This window comes from Grammomys surdaster, unplaced genomic scaffold (genome assembly GCF_004785775.1).
Source record: "Grammomys surdaster isolate TR1022 unplaced genomic scaffold, NIH_TR_1.0 126063, whole genome shotgun sequence".
Classification (NCBI taxonomy): domain Eukaryota; kingdom Metazoa; phylum Chordata; class Mammalia; order Rodentia; family Muridae; genus Grammomys; species Grammomys surdaster.
Window position 1 is genome coordinate 1,689,381 of NW_021620873.1, and position 15,412 is coordinate 1,704,792.

At 49.9% G+C, this 15,412-nt stretch overlaps 1 protein-coding gene across 1 annotated transcript in view; it reads right to left on the bottom strand.

Moving 5' to 3' along the window:
- The window catches only part of Nod2 (nucleotide binding oligomerization domain containing 2), a 40,206-nt gene extending 34,185 nt beyond the window's left edge, over nucleotides 1–6,021 (bottom strand). Inside the window, exons 1-2 of the mRNA XM_028755571.1 lie at nucleotides 6,002–6,021; nucleotides 202–668 (exon numbers count right to left, since the gene is read on the bottom strand). Coding sequence (XP_028611404.1) covers nucleotides 202–660 — 459 coding nt within the window. The 5' untranslated portion in view covers nucleotides 661–668; nucleotides 6,002–6,021. The remainder of the gene's footprint in view (nucleotides 1–201; nucleotides 669–6,001) is intronic.
- Nucleotides 6,022–15,412: the final 9,391 nt, after the last annotated feature.

The following is a 15,412-nucleotide window of genomic DNA, read 5'->3' on the forward strand; positions in this document are numbered from 1 at the left end:
AACTGGCCTTGAACTGCATCATTCTGACCACTGAGGCCAAGCCCTGGGCTGCTGCAGCAACTCTGACCTGCCTGCCCAACTGTGCACAGAAATCCCACCAACTGCATTATTTATTCCATGGGGCTGACTCAACAAGAGTCACAGTCTTCGCAGCTAAGCATCCTGCCCCTGAGAATTCCGCTGACACGGGCCACAGCTTACCCTCTGAGACGATGTGAAGATGGGCAGCCTGATCTCCTCACACTCGTACTGGCTCAGAAACCCCCGCTCCTTTGCCAGCTCCAGCATGGCTTCTACATGGTTGTAGAGTCTCCGCACAATGGCTGGCCGGTGACTCTGCAGGTCTCTGGTTGGATGAAGGGAGTGAGTGTCCCAGCACTCATGTAGTTCAAAGGTGTGACTGTTGGCCCGGGCCTCCTGCACAGCTTCAAGGAGCTTCTGACAGCCCCAAACACCCTTGTTCCAGACTGTGTCCAGCAGACGCCTGGCAGAATGAGAGAGAGGTTGGCCAGGGAGGCTGAGGCCCTCACAGTCCTCCCTGGAGAGCACATCCCAAGACAGCAGCCAGTCTAAGATGCTCTCAAAGCCCTCCAAGGACCCTGAGACCAACAGTGCCACCAGTTGGCTCCTCTGTGCCTGGAAGTCTTCTTGTGAGCACATGTCACAACCTGTAAGAGAGCAGAGGAGGTCAAAGGTCAGGAAATGACTTCGCTAGAAGCCAGGCTGGGGCCATAGGGAGTAACGTATGCCGAGTGTGCCAATTATACTCAGGCACTGTCCCCAAAGTGAGTCCCCCAGGATATCAAGACGCTAGCTGCAGTTCTAATGAGTTTAAAACAGCCAGAGATTTAAGTCCTTGAGTCCCTGGGCTCCCGTACCCTTACTTGCTCTTAGGAAGCATCCCAAGGCAGAGCTAACAGGAGAAGACAGCTTCTGGGGATCAGTTCCCCCCTAGGCAGGGTGACGGGCTCTATCAGAGACCACGCTCAGCCACACAACTTTGGAACCACTGGATCCATTAAGTTCACCCTTAGTGAAAGATTTCCTTTCCCACTCCCAACTGCTAGAAAGCAGGTGCTGTGTGGCCAGTCTCATCTACAAAGAGGGAAACTGAGGCACATGGGCAAGATATTTTGTGGTACTTATAGCTGGAAAAGATAAGGCTGGGGTTTGAGCCCAAGCAGTGAGACTCCTTGCCTGATGCAAACCTTTGTCTCTTCTCTTTGGTATCCCTGCAGACCCCCAGGCCTGCCTCTGTATATAACTCATTACTATTCCATGGATAGATCTGGGGCTTGCTGTAAAGATGCCAATCCTGGTGAAATGGGATGTGATGGTGCACACAGGGCCCACTGGTATGCTACTCATTGACAGCAATGCGCACATACACACACACACACACACACACACACACACACACACACACACGCACACACACATACTCCACATGCCCTTGATTGAAGGCCCTTGCTCCCTCCTACAAATTCAGCAGCATACACTGCACGCTACCCCGCTGCCACAATCCTCAGGAGCTCAGCCTTCAGACCGGAGTGCTGGGGCTCCGTCAGGAAGGGACCATCAGAAGCTTCAGGCACGGAGATCCCTAAGCAGCAGAAAAAATCTCAGTGGGCCAGATTGTAACTGTCACTAGTCTAGGGCTGTGCCGGGAGAAAAGGAAAGCGAAAGAACACAGGCAGGGAGGAAGCAGAAGAAAGGCTTCCTTTCAAAATCTGGGACATTCTAAGATGCTTGAGGAGAAGGGGTGAGGGCAGCTGGAAACGACCTGGGTACTCCAGGTCTTTCCTGTTAGATACTCATCTCTTCCTCTATGGCAGGCACACATTGCAGCCTAGGTCTCCCTCAGTCTGACACCCTAAACTTCCAAAGCACTGGGCTCACTGGAAGTCCTGGGAATGTTAACTCCAAACCCAGCCAGAGATGCCTGGGGCTGGAACGCTCTGGGCCTATCTTCAATCTCTAACTCAACACCACATTACTAACACACAGGCTGGAAGCCTGGGGCTGGCAAGATTGAGAAATCGAGGCAGTGAAGCTACCTAAGCACCTGGCAGCTTAGGAGAAAAGGTATCCCTACTATGGAAGCTACTAGAAACCAGGAGCCCAGAGTTCTCACTGGCCAAGCCGGTCACCTGTCCCCTGTGCTCAGCCCAGGCAGAGGAGGCAAGGATAGGGAAGAGGCAGATGACAGTGAGGGGCCAAGTCATGGAGTGAGTCTCAACTGTGCAAACCAGCCAAAGGTGGAGTACCAGCTACCCCAGCATGCCTGCCTGGGTCCCGAGATAAGTAACCACTGGCCCTTCCTACTCAGAGAAAAGCACAGAGGTGAAGTCAGCACACTTGCCTGAGGCCTGAGGTGCAGCCAGGAAGTCATGGAGAACGAAAAGAGCCAAGATTGGGTGGCCTGGCTCATTTGACCTATAGGATGCTGGGTAAGATGCTTACTGCTTCCTTCTTCTGCAGAGCACAGGAGCCAAAAGCCCAGAGGCATTGCACAGGCAGTCCCTGATCCAGCCAACCCACCCTAGGGGAAATCCCAAAAGCCTGAGCAGGAAGCCCGAGGTGGCAGGCCAGTACCCAGAACTTGCTAGTTCTTGGCAGTCCTGGCACCAAACCTGGTACATCTACACTGGTGTTTACTCAAAGACCCTGGTGGTGTGAGATATCTTCAATAAATGTGCTTACCCAGAGAGAAACAACTGTGAGAGAGCAGAAAGATACTCCCCCCCACCACCAGATATATTAAGCACCTGCCGGATACCCAAACCATCCACACCCAGACAATGACATCAGCAATGTGGACACTGCCAGGGTGAGGCAGGAAAGCCGTGTGGCTTGGTACTCTGTCTTCTACTGCAGCTGGAAATTCCCATCTTGCCAGTCTCCTTCAGACACAAGGCAAGACATAGCCCCAAAGACCAATTCTGCCAGCCCCCTGCCTCTGAGAAGGCCAAGTCCTTATCTCATCCCAAACAGCTAGAAAAGAAAACCTGGGCTTGATACTTACTGTCCTCCTGACTGGCTGAGGAAGTTCTTCATTAGTTAGTCTCAGAATTCTATTCTTGCACCTTCCTACCTGGTCAGACTTGCCCTCCCCAGGCTAAACACACTGCTTTGTCATCCTTGCCTTCTCTACCAGGCTAGTGCCACACTGGAGTCACTCTTTGGCTCTACAAGGTGCAACCAAACAAAGGGAGTCACCTTCTTTCTAAAACAGAGGGTCAAGTGTATCTACAAAGGCCCCTACTCCCCAAGCCCATGTCTGTTTCTTAGCACTTCCTTCCTGTCCAGGATCATGGGTAGCCTGGTTTTCCTGAAGTTCCTAGCTGAGAACATTGTTCAAGGGTTGAAATTCCGTCACAGTGCCCCAGGCCTCATGCAGACTGGAGAGGAAAGGACATCCAGGGGACAGCAGAGCCATCCCAGTCCTGGCCAGCTAAGCTTTCCCTGGGGCACTAACTAACCCCACTCTCCTGCTCATCTCTGAGTTGTTCCCCAGGAAACCAGTTCCCATCAGAGAGCAAACAGACTAACTCATCCTTCATTTCCTCTCTCCCTTGTCTGGACCCCAACTGCCTTTCCCAAATCCACTCCGTCTCCTTCGCCCCCTCCCACACCCACTACCAGAGAAAATGCAAACCCTGATTTCCAGTTGTTCTGTTCTCTGCCTTCCTTTCTGTCAAGGATATTTGGTCTACCTGTTCACCCTCCTCCCTGGAGCACTTCTCTGAAGTCATGAAGGATTTCACTGATATTCCTCCCCGCTTCCCAGCTGCTCCTCCTATCCATTCTGCCTCTAAGGCCAGTTCCTAGTCCTCCCCCCTAGTCCTCCCCCCATCTCCCCACCACCACCAAGAACTGAAACACTGACGCTTCTCTCCCCACAGGTCCAATTCCCAACTGTGATAAAGATGACTGAAATGTTACTGGACACTATTCAACATCATGTGGTACCTACTAGCATCTCCAAAAGACAAATACAAAATCAATCACTGGCTCTCCCTCCTGACAGCTCTCCTCCCAGACGAAGGCAGCCCCAAAACTCTCGGAGTCATGCTTGACTCTGCCTCTCTCCAGCATCACAGACTATCTACCCAATCTTCAACAGACTCCAAATCTGAAAGCCACAGATTCTCTCTATGCCACGAGGTAAGCTCTATAGCCCCACTCACGGTTCCCTCATCTACCATGAACCTCCATAGGCAATCTCAGCCTCACAACTAAACGAACACTGCCAGACCCTAAGTCAGAGTAGGAGCCTTATCTGTTCAAGGCTTCCATCATATCAAAGCGAAAGACAAAAGTTTTTATAGCAACTTCAAGCCCAATACAAGAGACCTCAGCTGCCATCCCTTTCCTCCTAGCCACCCACCAATTCTCCCACCCCATCCCTCACCCCTCGTTTCCACCCTGCTGTAGCACCTGGACTGCTCCTCACAACACAAGGAGGCCTGCTCTGGTCTGTCATGCTCCTGCCTTTGCATAAGCTCCCCTGCCCCCAATACACACACACACACACACAGAGGGATTTCTCTATCCCCCCAGATAGTCACATAACTTGCTCATCACCTCCTTAAGACTTTGCTCAGTGGTGAGTGTCTCAGAGGTGCCTTCCTATGCTATGCAAAACTGTTGTCCCCAAGCCCTGTCCCAGCTTTTTCTCCCCACAGTACTTCCTGTCATTTGAGATGGCATGTGTTAGCATGATCTATTCACCATACCTACCCCTGTGCATCACACAGTGCACACACGGGGTCTGCATGAATTGAGGATGTGTTTATTCCACACAGCGTAGGGGAGGGGGTAGCTGTGGAACCAGAGAGTTGCAAGGCACAAACTTTGGCCAAACAGGTACAGAAGCCACTTTGTTAGCAGTAAGCTCCCGCTCACCGGGCTACCCTGCAATGCTAACCTAGGTGGGAAAGAGTGGGCAAGACAGAGCCAGTGCCAGCTTAGAGATGTATGTGGAGGCCAACTGGCATCAAGTGGCCAAGAAACCAGGAGCTCCAATGGCCTCACAATAGACTGAACAGACCAGAGCCAGTGGAGCTGACTCTTTGGTCTTCTTCACCAAGAAGAGAGAGATCAAGGACGAGGACGGGGCTTTTCCCCTGCAGGATACCAACCCTGGGTGAGATTACCTACAGAAAAGCGAATGCCCCTGCCCCAGGCCAGGACCTTGCAGGCTCTAAGAAAGACACAGAAGTTAGAGCTTCAGCCAGCTATACTCCTACCCAGTGGCTTGGGAGCTAGTGTGTCCAGACAAAGGCAGCACCAAAGGCTTGAGAAGCAAAGGAAATGAGAACCTAGCTGAAGGCTGAGCACTTGGCTAGCATTGGGCAGGTAGGTGTGGGTCTCTCCAGGCAGGAATAGGGTTTGATCCCAACTCCCACACTCACAAATGAGTAAGGGCAGGCAGGAGGCTGGGGCAAGGATTATGAAGCAGCAGCTGGGGTTAGAGAGTATCTCTGAAGACTAAAAGAGAAACTGAGGCCCACAGAGAAGGGGTGGGGAGCAATTGAACCAGAAATAGTTCCTGCTAAGACCCAAAGCAGAGTTTTCTCCCTCTGGGTAAGGACCTCGCCTGCGACTTTCCTCTCAGTTGTCCCAGCCATCTCCAAATCACAGCCTCCCCTCAGACGTCAAAGGATCCTGGGGGCTTCAATGTGGTTTTTATACCCTCTTCCTTCTCAGTTACCAAAGCCTGCCATAGCTCCCCTCGAGAGATCCCTTTCCTTTCACAGCCTATCTACTCTGTTGATGCTTCTAGGAGAAACAGAATCCCTTCTAGAAGCTCAGCCAAGCCAGCTCCAGAGCCAGTTAACAGCGTCCCGAGGATGAGACTTGTGACGGTCGTGATCTCCACAACACCGAGCGCTGTCGTCCGGGAGTGCTCGGCCTCCCCCCTCCCCCCCCCCCCCGAGAAAACCCTCCACCCACCCCGATCACCCGCAGACCACAGAACCAGAAAGCAAGCACTTACCGCCAGCTGCAGCGCGGGGATTCCTCAGCCAGCCTAGTGGTGACTCCTGGGAGGCACTAGGACTCCCTCAGTGATCTTGCCCCGCCTGCCGCCCCACCCACCCAGCCTGAGACTCCGCCTACTCTGGCAGGGTGGAAAGGGCGGCCACACCCATCCTGGTTTCCCTCTAGGGACCGGTGAGACAGGTAACCAGGAAGAGCCTGTGGTGCTTTGTGTTCTGCCTATGGGGACTGGTTTCAATCAGAAGGGGACCACAGAGTCCTGGGATCAAGAGCTAGGAAAGCCCTCGGTGTCAGTAGAAACCGATGCACCCTCCCAGGGATCTGTAAGCCCTTGGTCTGCTACAGTCCTAGTGGAGGCATTCCCAGAAGGCTGTGCTAGATGGCAATAGGGCATTTAAAGTTCCTCTTTTCCCCTTGGTAGCCAGTCTTATGCAAGCTGAGGAGACAGAGGTCAAAGTGTAATAGCACTTGCCTCCCACGTAACCTCCTATTGTAGATGTGCGGGAGAACACAGCCAGGGGCATCTGGAAGAGTCCAGGGCAGGGAAAATAATGGCTTGAACATAGTCAGCAGGGGAGAGAGACCTAGAGAGGAAGAGAAAGAGACAATCAAGACAGGGGACAAGGAAGAGAGAGAAAGCCAAAAGAGAGCATGGCAGGGTTCTGTGGGAATGAGAAGTTGAGGGAGGGAAGCCCACGAGCTGGAGAAGTTTAGGGTAGAGAAGTAGGGTGAGAAGAGCTGTGGAAAGCTACAGGTACTGAGGGAGCCCTGAGCCTAGCACCTTTGCTTTTTGGTATGCTAATTAAGATACTTCCTTTAGCCTTTTGTCAAGGGAGTTTCTTTTGTACTTGACACTTAGTATTGTGCTGGCTGGCCTCTGCTCACAGTAACTCCCTCAACCCTACCTGTAGAGTACTCCTCTTGTCCCTGACTTACAGATGAAGAAAATGAAGCACAGAAAAGTTCATTAGCCTGTCCACAGAGTGATGTGCTCCAGGCCTCAGGCAACAAAGGCTGTGCACTAACCACTGCCCCACACTGCTTCCAGGTAAGTACCTGTGCAGGTCCCCAGTCATCTGAGGTGGCAGCGGCTGCATTGAAGAGGTAAGTTCTTCCCTAGGGAATGGTCCTGGTGGTGTTCAGTGCTGTCTACAGGGTGTTCTGCACATACTCGTGGGAGCCTAAGGGGGCAGCAATGACAAACTTCTGAGTATAGAGATTGGTTGGGGTTTTGTTCTTGTTTGTTTGTTTGTTTTTAATAGGCTTTCTCTGTGGATGAAGTAAACCCAGTACACGCTGAATTAAAAGTAGGGAAAGTTTATTTGGGGACAGCTCTGGAGCAGGTTCACTGGGACCAAGGAATGGGGTCAGGGAAAGTACCACACAGACAAGGAAGAGATTTGGGGGGGCAGGGGGCAGAGAGATAAGAAGAAAGAGCATGCAGGCAGGGAGAGAGAAATGCAGAGAGAGAGAGAGAGAGCGCAAAATATCTGGTGAGGGATGCAGGGAGAACCTGGAGACCCGGTCCACTTCGATATGCTAAGTAGACACCTCATCTTCTTGTCCCCTGTTGGAAACTGTTTGAAACCCAACAGTTTCCATTTTAAATTGTTTACACGTAGTTATTGTCTGTGGGTATCATGTATGTGGATGCATATATGTCTTGGCACATGAGTGGAGATCACAACTTGGAGGACTCAGTTCTCTTTTCACCATATGGGGTCCTGAGGATCAAATTCAGGTTGTCAGGCTTAGCTGCAAGCACCTTTACCCACTGAGCCATCTCGCCGGCCCCAACTTTTCAGATGTTGTTCGGAGACAGGGTATAATATAGCCCAGGTGGACCAGGAGGTGGCTGAGACTGAGCTTGAAGACCTAGGATTACAGGCCTCGGCCACCCCAGTTTTTCCTGTTTAAATGGTACTGGAGATTGAATCCAGTACCTCTGGTATGCTTGGCCAGCACTCTCCCCACTGACCTAAACTTCCAGCAATAGCAGATATCCTCAGAAAATAGACTGTATTAGTTACATTTTGTGTCACTGTGACCACAATATCGGAAAGAAACAAGGGAGGGAAACTTTCTTTGGGTTCACAGTTTCAGTGGGAGGTGGGGGTGGGAGGGGAACTATCTACCATGGGGGAGGGGTTGGGGAAAGCACAGTGAAAACCTAGTTCAAGGCAGAAGAAATGTATGGCAGAAAGTGTTCACATCCATTCTGGACCAGGAAGCAGAGAATTACAGGAACTAGGGACAGGCATAACGTTCAAAGGCCTGCCCATAGTGATGCACTTCTGCCAGCTGGCCCCACCTTCTAAAGGCTCCTCTGCAGAGAGAATCTCTTGTGCCCTGTATAAAAGCATCACCTGTCAATTAAAAAGGCCTATGGCCAATAAGCTGAAGCAGGAAATAGGAGGTGGGACATCTGGGAGAGAGTGAATTCTGGGAAATAGATATGAGACATTCATCCCAGAATGCTGAGGCGACACACATAAGAAGATAAGGCAGGAAACCAGCCATGTGGCTGAACTCGGGTTAGAATAAAAGGGATAATTGAGTTATGAGCTAGTCAGAGAACAAGTCAAAGCTTATGGCCTAAGCACTTATTAATAAATAATTAGTCTCAGAGTCATTATTTCAGGGAACTAAGTGGATAGGAGGAAAAGCCTGAAGTTACACTCTGCAGATTTACCAAGAGCACCACCAGCTGGACCCAGCATTCAAAGCATGAGCCTATGGGGCATTTCACTTTCAAACCATAATGCTGACCCGACCAACAAGTAGAACCTAGAAAACTCCGCCTGACTCTTGCTCACTCACACTCTGCACCCAACCCAGGAGCAAAGTTTTAGGATTGCATTGGCTAGTTTTATGTCAGCTTGACAAGCTAGAGTCATCTGAGAGGAGAGAAGCTCAACTGAGAAAGTGCTTCCTTAAGACCTGGTTATAGGACATTTCTTAACTAGTGATCAACGGGGGAGGGCCCAGCCCACTGTGGGTAGACCATCCCTGGGCTGATGGTCCTGGACTGATGAAACTCTATGACCAAAAGCAACATTTCTGGAAAGGGCTTTGTAGAGTGTAGTTTTTACTACCCTGCTTTAAGCTCCGGGCAGATTGAGCTACCAGCCTGACCCAGGTTCCCTCAGATCAGTGGATGAAACATACACACACACACACACACACACACACACACACACACGCTTGTTTTTTATATACTTTAGCTCAATGGTTGGTCTCTTCTAAACCTTCCTCGGTTATTGTGCCCTTTCTTTTCACTCAACATCCTAAATCTGCCCTCAGCTTAGTTATGTTTCTAATCTTCCGCCTGATACCCCAGGCCCAGTCGGGGAAGTGGCCAATGGCCACTCCACCCTGGATCTCACATGGCTGGTGACTCTTTCTCGCTCTGAAGCATGGTGAAACTCTTCCCTTGTACATCTGCTAGCCTGCCTGAGGGAAAACTGGAAGTCCTACCTATTCCACCCAGCTCATTGGCTGCTAGCATCTTTATCGATCAAAAACCAACTGCGGAACTGGACCTTCAGTGTCCACACGAAGATTTCTGATCAAACCACTCCCTACAGGGTTTAGTTCACTCCAGTTCCATATAACGGTTGATCATCAAAAGCAGCAAGGACAGGAATTCAAGCAGGGAAGGGATTTGAGGCAGGAGCTGATGCAGAGGCCATGGAAGGCTACTGCTTACTGGCTTGCTCACCATGATTAATGTTGGCGATGAACTTGACTGAATTGAGACCATCCATAAAATGGACAAAGCACGATCCTGGGTGTCTGTGAGGATATTTCCAGAGAAGATTTGGTGAACTGAGTGGGAAAGTCCTGCCCTAAATATGGACAGTGTTGTCTACTAGGGCAAACCAATAGCAGCCAAATGATCAGTGGAGCTGGTCCTTTGTGGCCTCTTGCACTGGTTCTCACTCTTAAGGTAAAGAAACCGAGGTTCCCAGAGTCTACTGGCTTCCTCCAGTGGGCCAGCTACCAAGAGCAGGAGCTGCTGCTCAAACTCCTATCCTTCTGCCCCTTTTACTGAGGTCATACCTATCCCTCAGTGGCTACACCCCACAGCCCCTGTGGGGCTCTCCTTATGCTCAACACTATGAGGAGAAACTGTGCCTATGTCCTGCTCCATCAGCTTAGCTGGATTTCTATTCTAGATCATGTTCCCTGCATGTCCTTCTCTCCTTCCAGACCCAGGGTTCTGGAGGATCAAGGGACCCAGAGGTCATTGCTGACCTCTGCCTCTGGCACAGGCATGACTCAAGCTTTCTGTTCTGAGTGAGTTACTGAAAGGCAGACAAGTTCAGTCAGGCAGTTGCTACTGACCTGCCTCAAACCTAGAGGCCCAGTGTGTCTGGGTGTCCTGAATGGCTTCTGTCCTCACTCCATTCCCACCTGAGAATCAGAACCAGCACCCGGCAGCATCTTCTGTCCTAACCCATCCCTGAGCTCATCAGTGTACTGGGAAGGTTTTGCTGTGTGCCTATGACCCTGTCTGAATATCTGAATCCTCCAAAGTTTGCTTTTTTGCTTCCTTGCTTGCTTGTTTTAAGATGTATCTATTTTACTTTGTGTGTATGGGTATTATATGTGTATCATATGCATACCTGGTATGATGGACCCCCTGGAACTGGAGTTACAGACAGTTGTGAGCTGCCATGTGGTTGCTGGGAATTGAACCCGGGTCCCCTAGAGGAGCAACCAGTGCTCTTAACCACTGAACCATCTCTTCAGCCCCTCTGTCTCAGTTTTACACATTGAAATCCTAACCTCTGAGGGGCTGAGGCAATGATTCTGTTTTGAGATCAGAGCCTCATGAATGGAGACTCAAGGGGTTTCCATGATGGCCAGATATCCATGTAGCACAGCTGTCTGTAGTGGGCCCTCAGCAGACTCCCAGTCTGCAGGAGTCTTGCCCATAAGACTTCCCGGCCTCCAGAACCATAGGAAATAAATTCCTGTCATTAATAGGCCATATGGTCTGTGGTATATTGTTACAGCAACAAGGATGACCTAAAAGCATCAAACCCTAACAAATAAAAGCCAGCTTCCCCCCCCCCCCAAGCTTCTCCCCTGACTCCTCACCAAGGCCCTCCTTCCTTCTTGTCCCTCAGTGCTTCTAGAATCATCTTCATTTACAAATTCCATGTTGACAAAATAAATATTCCACCACCCAACAGAGTGTTTGAGAAAATGGTTCCTCTCCAGGCATGGTGACCACGACTTTAATCCCAGCACTCAGGAGGCAGAGGCAGGCAGATTTCTATGATTTCAAGGTCAGCTTGGTCTACAGAGTGAGTTACAGGACAGCCAGGGCTACATAGTGAGACCCTGTTTCAAAACACCAAAAACGACAAAAGGAAAAAGAAAAAGAAAACCCTGTTCCTCGACCTCCACCTTGAACAACTTTCCTCAGGAGGTGGTGCCCCTGCATCTGTGTGGCCTGGAAAAAGCAGAACACCCCAATCTCAGCCCCCTCCTGCCTGCTCCCAAGTGCTCCTGTCTCCACCACACAACAGGCCTGATGAGAAAAGCTCTGTTGTCTCCACTTCACAGAAAATCCTGACATAGACCATCCTGGGCTTGAGGGGAGACCGGGGGCTCAGCACAGCGGCAGGCTCTTTAAACCTGTGGTGCAGAAACGAGGTCAGCATCTAGTCCTTCCTCTTGCATCTCAATGCAGCCACGAAAGCAGTCGGCGACACAGTTGGTCTGCAGCCCCAATGTAAAGTCCTACAGTAATAATAACCTTCGAGATCTTTAAAAAGGCTCCCCGACCATGCGCAGCTGCAAGAAGATGAGAGGGACCGTTACCAGGTTTTGGGTCACTTTATAAAACCCCTCGCCAGCTCAGGTTTCTTTGGCAAACCTGGAGAGGTTCTCCTCAGGGATCATCAACTTTTAACTTCTCAAAAGAGAGTTTCAGAATTGTAGTCTCTGAGTGTGCTCAATATCTGAGGTTGTGGTAAGCAGCTATTCATTCATTCATTCATTCATTCATTCATTCATTCCTTTTAAGGCACTGGGGATTGAATAAGCAGTCATTTCTGGTGCTGTTATTACTCAATGCAGAGAACTTGCACATAAAAAGGACTGGCTTAATTTTCCTGCCAGTCAGAGGGTGGCGGCTGGCCCAGAGGTACACTGAGTCAGGCCTGAGCTGGAGCCCCAGCTCGATTCATTTTCTGTATCCTCTCATCATTCACTGACATGCTCATGTGCTGTCACACAGCAGTGACCCGCTGAGAACCCTCTAAGGGTGGGCTTTGGGCTGAGTGCTGGGGACACTGGTGGACACAGCTTCCTGCCATTGTGGTGCTTAAGACACTAAGTAAACAGGCATGTCAAGAGTGGTAGATGGCATGATGTCAAGGGCAGGCTGCCTGGAGAAGTAACACGAAGACAGACAGGAAGCTGCAAACTAAGGGAAAGAAAAACCCACATGGAAAGAACCTAAAGACGGGTATTTCCAGAAAGGAAACTCCTGGACAGGCGAGTCTTCGCACCTCCACCATGCTCCAGCATGCTTCCGCATGGCTGTGCTAAGGGCAGCAAGGGATGCTGGGAGGGGAACAGTGAAGTCAGGAGGGGAGACAAGTGGCAGGGGAGAAGGTGAAGTTCAGGTTGACTCTGAATGTGATGGGATATCACCGATGGATCAGAGCAGGAGAGATATTCTCTGACTTTGGAGTCCAGACAGGGCATCTGACTCTAAGATGCCAGAATTTCTTTCTTGACTCCATGGGGCCCACCTCTCCTCATCTGGCTGTGGCATTGCCACTGTTGTGAACAGGGATGCCCACTGTTCTTTCCTGGCCCGCCATGATCTTCTCTGTTACAGAATGAACAGACTTTGGCATTAAAGTCCTAATGTACAATGGGATGGCCCTGACAGGTGGAACTTTAGGAAGTGACTAGATCATGATGTGAAGCCGTTATGGGACTATGTCCCTTAAAAAAGGAGACCCCCGAGAAACTTCTAGCCCTCTCCTAACCATGGGCCATTACAACAAAAAGATAGCCATCCACAAACCAGGAAATAGGCTCTCACCAAACACTGGATCTACGATCACCATGATCTTGAATGTCCCAGCCCCCAGAACTTTAGGACACAAACTTGGTTGTTTAAACCACATAGCATAGGGCGTTTTGTCATGGAAGCCCAAGTGGACAAGACATATAGCCCTCCCCTGTTATCCTCTCCCATAGTGTTTTGGTCTTCAGAGAAAAGCCAACACCCAGCAGATGACAAAGTCTCCTGGTCACTCTGGCCCAGTTATGTTCCTCCAGCAGAATCTGGGCACACCTCCACATCAGGTGGTTTCCAAAAACTGGGCCCCAGCCCCAAAAGAGGAAGCAGTGGTTGTCACACTGTTCCCCTGTGGTCGCTAACTGCTGTGATGAGCTCATAGGGTTTGGAGAAGAATGCAGAGCCTGTTGTGGAATCTCACAGATTTCAAGCCTGGACAGAGACAGGGCAAGAAACTGGAAAAATGCATGGTAGGAAGAGGAGGGGCAGAGGACCGCACCTCTCTGCAACCTCTTGTCTCCTTACCACACTAGGCCCTCTGCCAGGCAACAGGCAGAGGCAAGTGAGGGCCCTGGCAGCCAGGACTAGCAGGCCAGAGGCACACCATGCACAGTAGGTGTCTTAAGCTCTTGCCAAAACCAAATTCTTACAGATATGTGTGTTCTTGGTATGACAGTGATGGTGGTTCACAGAGGCAGGATTGGCTGACATTTTCATAAATAAGACCAATAGGTAAACAGATGCAGTACAGAGTCCCGAGAAGAAAGGCAAACTGAGGATTTTAGCACACCATCAGTTGCCAGTCCTCACGCACTCAGCATGACACCATCAAGTGTTCTGTGCACCTTGAGTCATCTTAAGCTTCCTGAGGGCCTATGGGGTTGAAGCAGATGCAAATAAGGGGGAAACCTCTGTGACAATGAAAAGCAAGATTGATTTAGTTGAGCGTGGTAGACAGTATCTATTCATCACAAGATCTGTTAAGTGCAAATGTGAACCTCGGGAGGGAAAAGAGATTAAGAAGCACAGTACCCAAAGGTACAGCCATGACCTATCAGCAGCCATTAACGCAATTCGATAAAAGACAAAGCAATGGACTCCAACAGAGAAGAGACAGGTGAGAAATAAGCCTGAGAGAAGATGTCTACCATAATCCTTTTGTGGGACCCAATGTTGTAAGCTATGAGGTGACACCCCTCCCTACACTGTAGAATGACTACAATAAATGTTGGTCATGTCAAGGATAGAGAAGGTACAGCCTGGCTCATTCACAGCCCGGGGAATGCAAGATGCCCACCTAGGCTGTACCCTAGCCTAGTCCCATGTAGTTGGAGACTCTCTTCCTCAAAGAGACAGCAGGGTCCCCTCAGACAATCACACGGACTTGGCTAAATGCCAAAGAATTTAACCAGAAGTGGGGATCATTCTGACACTCTAGAAACAGCACAAACAGACGTCATAGCTTCAGAAAGGAAAAGCAAAGACATGCTCAAATTAAGTAATAATAGGAAAACATAAAACTCAACAACCAACACACACACACTACTAACTCCTACACACATAAATACTGAAGGAAAGAAACAAGACACCAAAAAACTTGAATAGTGTACATGGATTGATGTGTATAAAACCCAAAAGTGAGTAAAATGGAACTCAAGTGTCAAGGATCTATTCTCGGGTGTCAAGCTTATGGAGACGGACCACTTGTGCTGAGGAGAGAAGAGTATAGCTAGAATGACTCATGAGAGGCCTTCCAGGGCTGGACAGAAAGGCTATAACTTGTCCTTCTCTGGCCTCTTTCTCCTAAGGGTACACACACTGGTAGCCATAAGTGACATCCCTGTGCTATGGTCTGCCTTCCCTGGAACTTTCTGTCACAAGTTGTGGATATGGCTTATCTCCAAATGGAAACCTGGAGGCCACCCAATACCATTCTGTCAGGCACTGGCTCCGAGTCCCACCAGCCCAGTGTGCCAAATCTCAGTTCTTCAGCCTGTCTACAGAACACAAAGGGCTCCATTATGCGTGGCTTGTAGCTAGGATAATAACTATTAAAAGGTTGTATTCCCAGATCCTCATATTAGACTGTGATCCCCAACACTATAGATTTGGGAGGTGGGGTATTCTGAGGGTTGACTGTCATAAGGACAGTCTTCATAAAGGGATTCATGCCGTAACTGTGAAACTTGGGTGCATAATGTAGGCTTCCTCTTGCCTGTCCACCTCCTACCAATGACATGTCACATGTGGCAGGACAGCCCTCACAGATACTGCCTGTGTGCTCTTACATGTTCTGAATCCAGAGCTATAAACTAAACAAACTTTTGTGTATGATTTTTTTTCAGTTTATGGTCTTCT